This window comes from Lepidothrix coronata, unplaced genomic scaffold (assembly GCF_001604755.1).
Source record: "Lepidothrix coronata isolate B3197 unplaced genomic scaffold, Lepidothrix_coronata-1.0 Scaffold344, whole genome shotgun sequence".
In the NCBI taxonomy this organism is placed as follows: domain Eukaryota; kingdom Metazoa; phylum Chordata; class Aves; order Passeriformes; family Pipridae; genus Lepidothrix; species Lepidothrix coronata.
In genome coordinates, this window is record NW_016690524.1 from 269,399 (window position 1) to 283,171 (window position 13,773).

Sequence of the window (13,773 nt, forward strand, 5' to 3'; positions counted from 1 at the left end):
CCCTGAGCACTCCCTGCATGGATACCCCATTCCCTGGGCACCCTGCCCCCCAAGCACTCCCTGCATGGATACCCCATTCCCTGGGCACCCTGCCCCCCGAACACTCCCTGCATGGATACCCCATTCCCTGGGCACCCTGCCCCCCAGGTGCCCAGGTCTCCAGGCACCCCGTGGTGTAGGTGCCCCATTCCCTGGGCTCTGGGCTCCCCAGGCACCCCGAGCAGCCCCAGGGGTGCCGTCCCCCACCCTGTCCTGTCCCCCCGCAGCGACACGCTGAACATCGTGGCCTCGGACCACCGGCCCTTCAGCACCAAGCAGAAGGCCATGGGCAAGGAGGACTTCACCAAGATCCCCCACGGTGTCAGCGGGGTGCAGGACCGCATGAACATCATCTGGGAGCGCGGCGTGGTACGGCACTGCCAGGCCCTGGCACGGGGCTGCCCCGGGGGGCTCTGCTGGGGTGGGACATCCCGTGGGGTGTTTGCTGGTGGGTGAGGTGCTCCCCAGTGCCACCCCAGTGGGTCCTGGCGAGGGTCCCAGCCCCAGCAGCACCTCTAGGGTGCCGTGGGGGCTTGTAGGGATAGGATGGGACACAGCCTGGCACGTCCTCACCCCCACTCCTGTGTCAGGTGGGGGGTAAGATGGATGAGAACCGCTTCGTGGCCGTGACCAGCTCCAACGCTGCCAAGATCCACAACCTGTACCCCCGCAAGGGCCGGATCATCCCCGGGGCCGACGCTGACGTCGTGGTCTGGGACCCCGAGGCCACCAAGTAGGTGCAGCCCATGGCAGGGGGCTGGGAAGGGGCTCCCCGTGCCACCAGCACCCCTCACCGTGCCATCCCCCCGCCCAGGACCATCTCGGCCAGCACCCAGGTGCAGGGTGGGGACATCAACCTGTACGAGAACATGCGGTGCCACGGGGTGCCCCTGGTCACCATCAGCCGCGGGCGCGTGGTCTACGAGAACGGCGTGTTCATGTGTGCCGAGGGCACCGGCAAGTTCTGCCCGCTCCGCTCCTTCCCGGACGTCGCCTACAAGAAGCTGGTGCAGCGGGAGAAGGTACGGGGGGGGCCAAGGCAGAGCAGTGCCAGAGCAGTGCCAGAGCGGTGCCACAGTGTGGGGCAGGGCTGCACCACGCGGGGTGCTGGATGGGACAAGGGGCCGGTGGCCACAGTGGTCCCAGCAGGTGTGGAAGAAGGGTCTGTGCCACCACAGTGCCGTGCCACACTGTGCCATGGCCAGTGCCACGCTGGGGCAGGTGACAAGAGCACAGCGTGCCTGGCTCAGGGGACGGGGGGTCCCCGCAGGTGGGTGTGCAATGGAGGACCCTTCCCTGGGTCCTTGCTGGCACTGCAAGGGGACAGTTGTCCTAACACATGTGTGGCTTGTGGTCATCCCAAGGCCGAATGTCAGGGCCCCCCCAGCCCTCTGTCCTGGCTCTCTGCCCTTTGCTGGGTGCCCCCAAGGCAGCCCCACGGCTCACGGTGGCACCACGTGCACCAGACACACCTGGCAGGGGCTGCCCGGCCGTGACACCCGGGAGCTCTGGCAGCCCCCAGCACCAGGGCCCACCCTGTGCCCCAGAGCCGTGGCTGTAGGGGCTGTGCTGGGGGACTGGGGCGGTGCTGGTGCTGCGAGGGGGGACCTGGCACTGTCACAAGGAGCTGGTGGCCAGCACCGGAGTGCCTGGCTGGAGCTGTGTGGCTGCGGGGAGGGCACAGGGTATCGCATGGGCTTGGCTTGGCGTGGCATGGCTTGGCTTGGCTTGGCATGGCATTGCTGGGGGGACAGGGCGAGGGGCTGCTCTGCCAGGGTCACCCACCTCCCCCAGCCCCCGGTCCTGCTGCTCTGCACCAGGAGCCCCTCAGCCTGCCCAGCACCCTGCCGAGTGCCCCCTCCCCAGCCGCAGCCCCCTCCCCACACCACAGCCCCCTCCCCAGCCCCAGCATGCCCCAGCCCTTTCCCTCTCCCGGACCGGCCGATCCGCACCCCGCTGTAGGGCCCTGGCACCCCTCACCCCGCTGGCACCGCGGGCCCCCCCAGCCCCGGCCGCAGCCCCCACCGTGGGTGCTGACGCTCTCTCCGCTCTCTCTCTCGCTCCCGGCAGACTTTGAAGCTGCGGGGTGTGGATCGCACCCCGTACCTGGGGGACGTGGCCGTGGTTGTGCATGCTGGGAAAAAAGAGACGGGGACGCCCCTGGCCGATACGCCCACCCGGCCGGCCACGCGACACGGGGGCATGAGGGACCTCCACGAGTCCAGCTTCAGCCTCTCCGGTAAGAGCAGGGCCGCAGCGAGGGGCCCGGCCCCCCGGCCTTGGGACCCCCCGGCCTCGGCCCCCCCGGGCTCACCCTCAGCCCCACATCCGGCAGTGTCCGGCACTGGCCGGGCACTTGCCACCCCCGAGTGACCCCATCACCCCCCCCAGGGTGTTCCCACTGTCACCCCAGGGTGTCCTGCCATCCTTCCCCCAGGCTGTCCTGTCACCCCCCTCCCCAGGGTGTCCCTACTGCCACCTCACGGTGTCCCCATCACTCCCATCACCCCCCCCGCAGGGTGCAGCCCCCCTTCTCCCGGGCAGGGAGCCGTGGCAGAGCAGAGTTGCCCCCTTCCCTGGACCTGCAGCCCCTCAGCCCTCACCCCTCCCTCCCTCTGTGCACTGTCCGTTGTGTGGCTGCACTGGCCGGGGGTCTGGGGTGGTCAGGGGAGTGGCTGGGGGGGACTGTGCCAGTCTGAGGGTCTGTGCCAGGCAGGATGGAGCTGCGTCCTGTGCTCGGGCAGCCCCGGCTCCCCACGCTGTGCCTGGACAATGCTCCGGTAGCACTGGAGCTGCTCCAGCCCCCCGAGGCAGGACATGGGACTTGGGGGCTGAACGTCCGTGCTGGCACATGGAGGGGCTGCACGAGGCGGGGTCGGTGCTCCCCCACTGCATCCGGCACAGCCGGGGCGGGAGCAAGGGGGCACGGAGCATCCCCTGTCCCTGCAGTGCTGAGAGGGCACGGAGCATCCCTGTCCCTGCAGTGCTGAGAGGGCACGGAGCATCCCCTGTCCCTGCAGTGCTGAGAGGGCACGGAGCATCCCCTGTCCCTGCAGTGCTGAGAGGGCACGGAGCATCCCCTGTCCCTGCAGTGCTGGGGGGACACGGACCACCCCTGTCCCTGCAGTGCTGGGGGGACACAGAGCATCCCCTGTCCCTGCAGTGCTGGGGGGACACAGAGCATCCCCTGTCCCTGCAGTGCTGGGGGGACACAGAGCATCCCCTGTCCCTGCAGTGCTGGGGGGACACAGAGCCCCTGCTGTCCCCATTGCCGGTGGTGTGGTCTGAGGGGTTCTGCAGGACCGTGCTCCCGCTGCCCCCACCCTGACACCCGCCGTCCGTCCGTGTGCCCGGCAGGTTCTCAGATCGATGACCACGTTCCAAAACGAGCCTCGGCCCGGATTCTCGCTCCCCCCGGGGGCCGGTCGAGCGGCATCTGGTAGAGCCGGGGACCTGTCCCCCAACTGAGGACCGGGCGCCGCCCCCAGCGCCCCCCGGACCCGGCTCGGGCGGGGCTCCCCTCGCCGGGGGGCCCTGCCTGGCCCCCGTGCTGCCGGCGGGGCCGTGCCGGCGGCGGGGCCGTGCGCGGGGGCCGCGGAGGGCCGGGGGCAGCGGGTGCCCCCCCGGCCCTTTTCTGTTTGCACGTTGGGTTTGGATCAGTGAATTTTTGACTTGTTTGTGCATCACGTGGAAATACTCTGAAGTGGTTTGTGTCACTAGCGTAGGGGAGACGCAGGGACCCCCCCCTTCCTGCCCCTGGCCTGACCCCACCCCTGACCCCCATCACCGTCCCTGAACCCCATTCCTGCCCGTCCTCCATCACCAAGTCCCTATCCCTAACCCCCATCACCGCCCTTAACCGCAGTCCCCGTCACTGTCCTCCTGTCTCCACCTCCATCCCTGCACCACCATCCATCCCTGAATCCCCACCACACCCCAGCCCCCCATTCCCATCCCTTTCCCCCACGCCTGACCCTCACCTGCACTCCTGCAGCCCCACTCCTGCCCCCTCTCACCCTCCCCTCCATCCCTGTCCCCCCTTCCCCCTCCCTGCACCTCCCCATCCCCACACCCCCGTTCCTGCCCCTCTCCGTGCCCCCACCCCGGCAGGAGCGGTGTCACGCACACCCCTGCACGAGCACGGGGCCAGCGAGCTGCCCTGGCACAGGCGTGCACACGCGTGTCCCCCCTGTGTCACCCCTGCCCGGGCCCAGCGAGGTGTCCCCAGCACACGCCTGTGTCACCCCTCACGCTCCCAGGCGTGTTTGCACACGCGTGTGCGCAGGTGAACCCCTCAGCACACCTGCACACGTGTCCCCACCCCTCTGACACCTGTTCCAGGCTGTGCTGGGTCCCCGCTCACCCACCGGGCCCCCAGTGCTGCCCCCGGTGCCGATGGGGGTCCGGGTGCGTGTGGCCCCCCCCGAGGGGTTCCCGTCCCCCCTGGTGCTATTGGGGGTGCCCTGGCCCCGCTCCCCACCCCCCCCACCCTGTGCCCTCCCCCTGTAGGTCCCTGTAGGTGTTTGGGGGCCGGTGGGTGCCTGGTGGGGGGTCCCGTGTCCCCCTGGGTGGTCCCACACGGCCAATTTAGGAACCTGCCGTCCGTTGTTTGCTCATTAAAGACCGTTCACAGCGCCCAACCTGTGCCTGCTTGGGGGTCTGGGGGGTCCGGGGGGGTCCAGGGTGGGGGATCCAGATGGGGGACAGGATTAGGGACCCCATGGCCATGGCACTGGGGACAAGTGGTGCCCAGGAAGGTGCTGGGAGCAGAAAGAGCCCTGACATGGGGACACGGGGGGGGGCATTTGTGGGGACATGGGGACACAGAGGGGACACACGTGGGGACATGGGGACACGGGGGGACACACGTGAGGACACAGGGGGACATGGGGTTACATGGGGACACGAGGGCACACCTAGGGACATGCATGGAGATGTGGGGACACAGGGGGGCATGGAATGTGTGGGGACACAGCTGGGGACGTGGTGACAGAGGGACACTGTGGGGACACGGGGCTGGCCCTGCCACCACATGTACATCCTCTGCTCAGATGCACAGACACAGACGGGGGATGCAGGGGGCTTGTGGTGTCGGGGGGGCTCTGTGGTCTCAGGTGTGTCACACGGCGGGGGGGAGCCTCGGGCTACAGGAGGGGTCCCGCCTGTCCCGGCATAGTTTGAGGCTCTCTAAGGTCCAGAGAGGGCTCAGGGGTCCCAGAGAGGTCACAAGGCTGCACGAGGGGCTCTCAGAGGGTCTCTAGGGAAGTCCTAGAGTGGTCCCGGTGGTGTCCCGGGAGTGCTTGGGGGTCCCGAGGGGAGTTTGGGAGGAGCCCGAGGAGGTCCTGGGGAGGTTGCAGAGGGGTCCCGGGGGATCCGAGAGGGTTCCAGGAGTGTCCGGGGGGTCCCGGGGGGTCCGGGAGGGTCCCGGGGGTGTCCGGGGTGTCCGGGAGGGTTCCGGGGGGGTCCGGAGGGTCCCGGTGTGTCCCGGCCGTGCAGGGGGCTCCGCCCGCCGCCAGGGGGCGCTGTGTGGGAAACAAGGCTGGCGGGGCGTGGCCAGACCCGTTGCCATGGCGACAGGAGGGGAGGGCATGATGGTTTCCATGGTGGAGAGGGGGCGTGGCCACGTCCGTTGCCATAGTCGAAGAGGGCGTGGCCACGTCAGTTGCCATGGCAGCATGGGCGGGGTCCAAAGGCCAGCCCCGCCCGCCGGGGGGACGGCGCAGGCGCGGTGGGTCCGAACGGTCCCGGCCCGGTCCCGGTCCCGGTCCCGGAGCGGCGGCAGCGAAACGGGGGGAGCGGAGCGGCGGCGGCCGCGGCCGAGCGGTGAGTGCGGCGGGACCATCCAGGCGCCAGGGAGGGACCGGGCAGCGCCGTCGCCATCGCCCGCATCCCCGCACCGGCCACCGGCGCCGGCCGGGGGGGCCGCGGGGCCTCCGGGAATGGAGCGGCGGGGCCGGGCCGAGAACACGGCCTGAGAGGCGAGGCCGGGGGGCCGCGGGGCCTCCGGGGATGAAACGGCCGCGGGTGGTTTGGGGGGTCTGTCCGGTGCCGCCGGGGATGGAGCGGCCGCGACCGGGCCGGGAACGGGGCCGGGGCTGAGCGGCGAGGCCGGGTGGTCCCGCGGGGCCGGTGGCGGCGGGGCCGGGCCTGACTCAGCGACGGCCGTTCCTGCGGCCCGGCTGCGGCTTCCGCGGGGCCGCGGGCACGGCACGATGCGGCCCCGGTACGGCGCGGTCCCGTACGGCACCGGCAGGCGGTAGCTGTAGTCCCGGCACCGCGCAGCACCGGCCCGGGCATCGCCACCGGTCCCGGGCATCAGCGGGGCCTGGGCGTCACCCGGGGATCCCCGGTCTGGGGGGTCCTGCGGGGCCGGGCCGCCGCCGGTCGGGCAGTGCCGGTGCCGCCGGTGCCGTCCCGCCGGTGCTGATGTGGGTGACACTCCCGGTATGCTGCCGTGGCGGTCCCGGGCGGCAGGCGGCTGTCACCGTGACCCACCGAGCGTGACGCGCTCCCGGTGCTCGGACTCATGGCGGCAGTGTCACCGGCACGGCCGCGGTGTCACTGGGACGGGTTGTCACCGGTGCGATCGTGGTGTCACTGGCGCGTGCGTGTCGGGATGGGGCCGGGCCCCTTCCCTGTGCTCCCCCGCCGTCCCGGGGACAGCCAACCCCATCTCCCGCCCGGGCCTTCCCGAGCGGGTCCCCCCCGCCGCGGTCGGAGCGCACAGACCCGGCCCCCAGCGCCGCCCCAAGACCTCCCCCAGTGTGATCGGGGTCCCGGGGGTGTCGTGAGCCCTCACTGTCCGTCCCGTCACGCTGTGGGGACACGGTGGGGACAGCGCTGCCGGCGGCGTGGCACGGGCAGAGTGTCCCGGCCGGGAGCGGGAGCGTGTCCCCCGCCCGCCCCGGCTCTCCCGGCTCGGCTCATCCCGCGGCGCTCGGCATTAATATTTCAGGAGCGGGGGGGAGGGCTCCTCTCTGCACATGCTCCCGCCGCCGTACCGAGTTATTTAGGTTAGCGGGAGCCGAGCGGGGCGGGGGGATTTGCTCGGCCGGGCACCCACCCCGCGTTCCGGGCGCCGGCACCGCGCAGGCATCGCCGTCGGGAGCCGACAGCTCCCGGTGCGTGAACGGCCGGTTCGTCTCGTCGGGACGGGCACTGCCGCCGGGAGACAGGGAAGGGTGCTGGGGATGGAGCCGGTGCGGGGCTGGGGATGGAGCCGGTGCGGGGCTGGGGATGGAGCCGGTGCGGGGCTGGGGGCTGCCCGCGCCCGGCAAACCCACCTGTGCCCACCGCAGCGCAGGCTGGGGAGCGGGGATGCTCCACTCGGAGTGGGGGGAAGTGGCACTGGGGGGACCCCTGGGGGGAACAGCGGCGAGTGGCCACCCCTGATGGCACCCGGGCCACCGTGCCCGCTGCCAGATCCCCGGCAGCCCCGCGGCGGCTCCACACGGCGCTCAGCCCCCACCGGGCTGTCTGCCACCCCCCTCCCGTGTTTGTCACTTGAGAAGCCACCGGGACGGCTCCCAAAATAGAACCCGCCAGTCGCAGCAGCCCAGTTCGCCCCGGCACCGCGGTGCTGCCGGGCCGGCACCGACGCGCCGCCCGGCTCTCGGTGCCCGCTGTCGGTGCCGCCCTCGGCCGCCGCGGTGGCACGGCCGCCCCGGCGCTGGCACACGCGTCCGGCCTCACTCTGCTCCCGTTTGTTTGGGCAGAGCGGCCCGGGGGCTGCGCCGTGGGACCGGGCCCGGACGACCTCTGCGTGCGCCCCGGCTGCGCCGCGGGACGGGCACGGACACAGCCCGGGGCCGTGATTATCAGCTCGGGGCCGGACAATTAAAATGCAGCGGTAAGCGTCCCCCGCCTGGCCGGGTGCCCGGCAACAGTCCCTCTCCCCACGACCTGCCGGGAATCGGGGCTCAGTTCTTATTTTCATTAGGTTTTTGGCACCAGCAGGCGGCAAACCGGCCGGGCCGGAGGCTCCCGGCCCTGGGCGCGTCCATCACCCGGCGTCGGGGCGGCAGCGGGTCGGAGGGTGCCGCAGGCCCTGGCTGCCCTGTCATTACACCGGGGCGTGCTCGGCGCTGCGCCGGGGGCTTGGAAGGTGTTTGGGAGGTTTGGGAGGGTGGGGACGGGCTGGGTGGCACTGCGTGCCCCGGCCAGCGCGTCCCCGCTCCGGGGTCAGGACACGCCGGTGCCTGGCGGGGTCAGGGTTCCCCCGAAGGGGTCAGGGTTCTGCCGGCGTGTCACGGTTCTCCCCGCGGGCCAAGGTTCTCGCCCGGGCTCTCACGTGTGCCGGCGTGTGCGGGAGTCGGGGTGCGGCTGGTGGCGACACGTAGGGCTCGCCTGGCGCCGTGACACCCCAGTTCATCCCGCTGGGAAACTCGTCCCCGTTGGGGCCGCAAGGAGTCCCTGCCCGGTCCCAAACGCGGGCAGAGGGCCTAAGAGCCGTGGGCGGCCGTGTCGGGTCCCGCCGGGCATCTCCCGCTCCGCTGGGTCACGGTGCGGCCCCGCGGTTCGCGGTGGGTCCAGCTCTGCCGGCGGCAGCTCCGGTTATTTGGGGAAGGGCCGGCGATGGCGGGGGTTTGTCGGCGGCTCCTGGGCGGCGTGGGCGGGCAGCCCCTGCCCCACGCGGCCCTCTGCAGCCCCCGGCCCCGGCGCGGCGGTTCCCGGCAGCCGCGGCACCGCAGTGCGCGTGGCTCTGGCTCAGCGCCGCGCATGACTCAGCTCCGCTGCCGGGGCCAGGGGAGGGGGGAGAGGGGCAGAGCCTGGGGGGGACCCCTGCCCGCACCCCGCTGGCACGAGGCCGCGGGACGGGCGCGGGGGAGGGCTCTGGCTCTCGCCGGTGCCGGGAGCGGTCGGTGCCCACCGCGCCGTGCCGGGGATGGCGGCGGCGCGGGGACCGCGGTTCCAGAGGCTGCGGTGGCGGCTAAAAATACCGATACCCGCCCCCAGCTGCGTGCGGTGGCACGGCGGAGCGGGCCGGGGGTCCCGGCCGCGGCGGGGGGCGGTCGGCTCAGCTGCCCGTGGGGTTCAAGCGGCCACGGCCGCGGCCGTGCGGCATCGCCGGTGCTGAGTCACCGCGGTGCTGAGCCCGAGCGTGGGGGGGCTGCGGCCACCGGCACCTGTTCCTCCCCAAACGGGCACGGGGGAGGTGGCAGCGCCCCACAGCCCCCCGCCAATGCACCCCCAGCCCCCCAGGGCGCAGCCGCGCGGTGGCAGTGCCCCCCCTCGCCTCCCCCGGGCTGTGGCAGCGGGAGGGGGGTGATGGGGATCGCCCCCCCCAAGCCCCCGCCTGGCAGCTGGCCCGGGCCCCGCAGCCCCCCTGGCCAGGGAGGGAAGCGGATTAACACCGCCGCTGCCACCGCTGCTGCGCGGGGGGGGGAAAGGGGCACGGGGACCCTCGGCCCCGGGGAGGGGCAGCAGGACTGGGACCCTCGATCGGTCCCTGAGCTAAAGCATTTTGTGGGGGGCAGTGGGATGGGGGCTCGGTGCCCACCACTCTTTGGTGGGGCTCCCCTTGCTGTGCAGTGCCGGGGCCATGGACAGGGGGTCCCAGAGCCCCCCACCATCTGGGCGCGGGCCTGTGGCCATGCCTGCCGGCAGATGTTGCCCCTCTAAGCCCTGCTCTAATGGACCCCAATCCCGATCCTGGCCCCAGCAGATTAGGCAGCACCGGGGGCCGGAGGGGGGGCCCTAAGCTGCTTATGGGCAGCAGCCCCCGGGAGCCCCGTGGCCTCACACAGGGCAGCAACATCCCCCCGGTGCAGAGGCAGTGCCCTCGGCAGTGCCCGTGACCCCTCCGTGGTGCCCACGTCCCCTGGGATTCCCTGCCCGTGAGCAACATCCTGCACTACATCTGTGTCTTGCTCCCGGTGGCACCCTGTGACCCAGCTCCTCTGGGTACCCCTGTTCAGGGCAGGGGTCCACCCAGCCGAGTGGGCCACCATGGGGCTTCTGGAGACCCTCACCCCTCCCTGTCACACCCCTCCTGCCTTGTTTGTGGGTGCAGCTGAAGGGGGGTGGTCCCACAGGTCCCATGGCAGCCTGGCCCCAGCATCCCCGAGTACTGGAGCCCGGGTGGGATGTGTGCCCCAGGTTCCAGTGCCCCCAGTGTGAGAGCCTGTGTGGGATGGACACACCCGGGGTGCCGGTGTGACCCCTGTCTCTCACAGCTGGGGCATGGCCGTCAATGTGTACTCGACGTCGGTGACCAGCGAGAACCTGAGCCGCCATGACATGCTGGCCTGGGTCAACGACTCCCTGCAGCTCAACTACACCAAGATCGAGCAGCTCTGCTCAGGTGGGCTCGGGGGGGTTTGGGGACACGGAGGGGGCGGTGTCTCGGTGCCCCCAGCCCCCCCTGACCGTGGCGTGGGCTCGGCACAGGGGCTGCCTATTGCCAGTTCATGGACATGCTGTTCCCCGGCTGCGTGCACCTGCGGAAGGTGAAATTCCAGGCCAAGCTGGAGCACGAGTACATCCACAACTTCAAGGTGCTGCAGGCCGCCTTCAAGAAGATGGGAGTGGACAAAGTAGGTCCATGGGGATGGCGGGGGCTGTGCCACAGGGGGCTGTGCCGTGCCGTGCCGGCATCCCCGCCACGGGGGCGTCCCCGCCCCCGGCCCCCCCCCACGGGGGCCACACCGGGGGCACAGCCCCACCAGTCCCTCCGTGTGCCCCCAGATCATCGCCGTGGAGCGGCTGGTGAAGGGCAAGTTCCAGGACAACTTTGAGTTCATCCAGTGGTTCAAGAAATTCTTTGACGCCAACTACGACGGGAAGGAGTACAACCCGCTGCTGGCGCGGCAGGGCCAGGACGTCGCGCCCCCCCCTAACCCAGGTGATCACATCTACAACAAATCCAAGAAACCCATTGGCACTGCAGGTAATGTCCGGGGCCCCCCAGCGAGCGCTGCCCCCGCCCCCTGCACCCCACGGCCAGGCATCCCCCCGAACCCCTGCCTGCACCCCGCTCTGCTGCCTGCCTGCCTGTAACGGGGGGGCTGGGCGGGACTGCAGGGACAGCGGGGCGGTGGAGGGGACAGCAGGGAGGTGGAGGGAACAGCAGGGAGCTGGGGCAGGCTCAGCTGCCTCCGTCTGCCCGCTCACCCCGGGCTGGGGTGGTTTGCCCCCCTTGGCTGCCGTCCTCCTGTGCTGTGCCACCATGGTGCAGCTCCCGTGGGCATCGGGGGCTCCCTGTGCCAGCCACATGGGAGCATCTCAAGGGCTGGGACTCCCCCCAAATTGCACAGCAAACCCCAACCAAGCCACGAGCACCCCTGGGGGCTGTTGGGGGTGAAATCTGCCAGGGGAAACAGAGACAGGGGGGCTGAAAGCAGGAGAGCCTGAAGCCATGGCTCTGCCTGCCCTTGCTGCCCACTGCTGCCTCTGGGCATGATGCAGGGGAGGGTCCCCACTGACAGCCCCCTCGCTGGCATTAACCCACCGGTCCCCATGTGCTGTCAAGTCCCCCAGAGAACTTCCCCCACCGGCCCCAAGAACACCCCAAACCCAGCCCGCCTCGGCAATGTGCCCAGCGGCATCCTTCGGAAAAACTCGCCCGCCGCCCGCAACGGCGGCACCGAGGCCGACGCGCAGATCCTGGAGCTCAACCAGCAGGTAGGGGCAACCCTGCCAGGGGGGCTGGGGGACACCGCAGGGTTGTGGGAGGCCCTGAAGGCTCCGGCCATTTCCCTCTCCCATAGCTGATGGACCTGAAGCTGACGGTGGACGGGCTGGAGAAGGAGCGGGATTTCTACTTCAGCAAACTGCGGGACATCGAGCTCATCTGCCAGGAGCACGAGAACGAGAACAGCCCCATCATCACCGGCATCGTCAGCGTCCTCTACGCCACGGAGGTGAGCACTGGGCACCACAGGACCCCTGGGACCCCCATCTCCTCATCCTGTTCTCTGGGCATCCCTGGGAGGGGACGGACCCCTTCCACACGGCCGCTTCCAGCCTCCTTCGCTTCCCCAGGTGCTAGGGAGGTTTGGGCTTTGACAAAGCCCTGGTGCCATGCTGGGGGGGTCAGTGTGCCCACCTCTGCCACCCTCGTGCCAATGGCCACCATATCTCCCTCAGGAGGGCTTCGCTCCACCAGAGGATGACGAGCTGGAGGAGCAGCCGCCAGAGGACCAGGACGAGTACTAGCCCCGGCCCGCGCCCGTGCCCCCCGCGCCGCCCCCCACCATAGACATTCGAGGTCCGAGCCCGTGCCTCGCCCTGCACTGTCACATGCCATCGCGGTCTCCGGCAGCTCCGGGGGGACCCCCCGTCTCCATAACCAGCCGACGTCCCCCGGGCGAGAAGCGCGGCCGCGCCGGGGCCGGGGCTGGGGCCGGGCTCGGGCCCCACGCTGGGGCCCAGCCCGCGCCACCCCCTCCCCATATTTATTTCCGTTGTCCCCTCGGTGTGAGCGAGTGCCGCGGCCGCCCCGGCGTCGCGCCTGCCCGTGGTGAGAGCGAGACGGAACACCGAGTCCTCGGGGGCTGGCCCGGGGTGCCACGTGCTGCCCGCCCTGCCAGGACCCCCACGGGACCCCGGGACCCCGCGGCAGGGTGGGTGTGCCTGGCAGCCCGCGGGGGCGGGAGGCTGTGGTGTGGAGGAGGGAGGTGTTGCTTCAGGTTCCCGGGAAGATGAAGAGGAGACCCCAGCCCTGTGCGGCCGTGGCAGTGGGGGGCACCTGCCCCCACGGGGGTCCTAGAGCAGGAGCCTGTCCCTGCTATGGGGTGGGGACAGCGGTGGCCCTCTCCCCTCGCCCGTGGCCCCCTCGGAGCCGGGGTCCGGGGTGGGTGACCGCGAGGGCTTGCAGCGCCCGCCCGCCCCGGCCGCCGTGTCCCTGTCGCATCGCTTGTCTGGTCCATCACTCCGGTCGCAACGCTGCATCTGTGTTCGGTTTTATTTAAATAAACTCGTGTGGTAACACCGTGTCCTTCCCGTGCTGGGGGGGCACCAGGGGGTCCTGGACCTGCTCCCTAGCCTGGGGGTCCCTCCGTGCTGCCAGGCCACGCCGGGTGGCGGGTAGCTGGAGCTGCGGGGCTGCTGCGAGTCGGTTCCATTTCGCGTTAATAATTTATTGTTGCGGGTATTTTGGGATATAAAATCCCAGAGACGCCCCAGCCCCCGCTGCTGCCTCGGCATTGGCAGAGATTGTAGGGCGGGGCGTGCGGGAAGGGACGCTGCGTGACTCATAGCGGCGAATGGGGGCTATCGCATCCCTTGCGACAGAGCCCGATGAAGTCGCAGCCAGATAAGGCTGAGGTTAACTCTATATTTCACCAACAATGTCAGGGGAGAGCGCGAACGCAGTCCCCCACTACCACAAATTATGCAGTCGAGTTTCCCGCATTTGGGGAAATCGCAGGGGTCAGCACACCCGGAGTGCAAGGGATGAGCCTCGCCCTGGGAAAACCACCTGCCTGATCATGGTGTCTCCCCTGCCAGGTAAGTATGACTCCAACTCCCGAGCCGCACCGCGCCCGCCCCGCGCACCCACCCCGAGCACACGCTCACCAAGGACCCGGCCCCGCACCCGTGCGGCCCCGCGCTCCCCACCGTCCCGCACGGACCCGCCCCGCGCAGCGCCCGCGGACGCGCGTGGCCGCGGGGTGTGTGAGCGGGACGTGTCCAGGCGTCCCCCGCGAGCGGTGTGTGATTTGCATAGACACGCCCCATCCCCGAGGCCACGCGCGTCCGCGGGCGCTGCGCGGGGCGGGTCCGTGCGGGACG

General features: G+C 70.8%; 2 protein-coding genes across 7 annotated transcripts in view; both read left to right on the plus strand.

The window, feature by feature from the left end:
* Positions 1 to 3,529, plus strand: part of DPYSL5 (dihydropyrimidinase like 5) — a 14,045-nt gene extending 10,516 nt beyond the window's left edge. For 3 of the 4 annotated variants that reach the window (XM_017838527.1, XM_017838528.1, XM_017838529.1), the window contains exons 9-13: positions 267 to 408; positions 630 to 772; positions 854 to 1,061; positions 2,110 to 2,278; positions 3,397 to 3,529. In XM_017838527.1, the coding sequence (XP_017694016.1) occupies positions 267 to 408; positions 630 to 772; positions 854 to 1,061; positions 2,110 to 2,278; positions 3,397 to 3,482 (748 nt within the window). In that variant the 3' untranslated portion in view covers positions 3,483 to 3,529. The remainder of the gene's footprint in view (positions 1 to 266; positions 409 to 629; positions 773 to 853; positions 1,062 to 2,109; positions 2,279 to 3,396) is intronic. The other variant, XM_017838530.1, reaches the window with a different exon arrangement.
* A 2,232-nt stretch (positions 3,530 to 5,761) lies between these two features.
* MAPRE3 (microtubule associated protein RP/EB family member 3) lies at positions 5,762 to 12,969 on the plus strand. Of its 3 annotated transcripts, none has more exons than XM_017838532.1 (7): positions 5,762 to 5,862; positions 10,215 to 10,342; positions 10,429 to 10,574; positions 10,726 to 10,927; positions 11,510 to 11,661; positions 11,748 to 11,900; positions 12,127 to 12,368. In XM_017838532.1, exons 2-7 carry the CDS (start codon positions 10,222 to 10,224, stop codon positions 12,193 to 12,195), a joined length of 843 nt encoding a protein of 280 aa, XP_017694021.1. In that variant the 5' UTR covers positions 5,762 to 5,862; positions 10,215 to 10,221; the 3' UTR covers positions 12,196 to 12,368. The 3 variants fall into 3 exon arrangements, with proteins under 3 accessions (XP_017694021.1, XP_017694020.1, XP_017694023.1); XM_017838531.1 differs by lacking the exon at positions 5,762 to 5,862 and adding an exon at positions 7,774 to 7,888 and having other exon boundaries at positions 12,127 to 12,969; XM_017838534.1 differs by lacking the exon at positions 5,762 to 5,862 and adding an exon at positions 7,774 to 7,888 and having other exon boundaries at positions 10,726 to 10,882; positions 12,127 to 12,365.
* Positions 12,970 to 13,773: the final 804 nt, after the last annotated feature.

What these genes read in the sequence shown, in the direction of transcription:
- MAPRE3 (XM_017838531.1), top strand. An exon ending in GATCGAGCAGCTCTGCTCAG is followed by an intron (nt 10,343 to 10,428) that starts GTGGGCTCGGGG and finishes GGCTCGGCACAG; the next exon opens with GGGCTGCCTATTGCCAGTTC. An exon ending in GAAACCCATTGGCACTGCAG is followed by an intron (nt 10,928 to 11,509) that starts GTAATGTCCGGG and finishes TGTGCTGTCAAG; the next exon opens with TCCCCCAGAGAACTTCCCCC.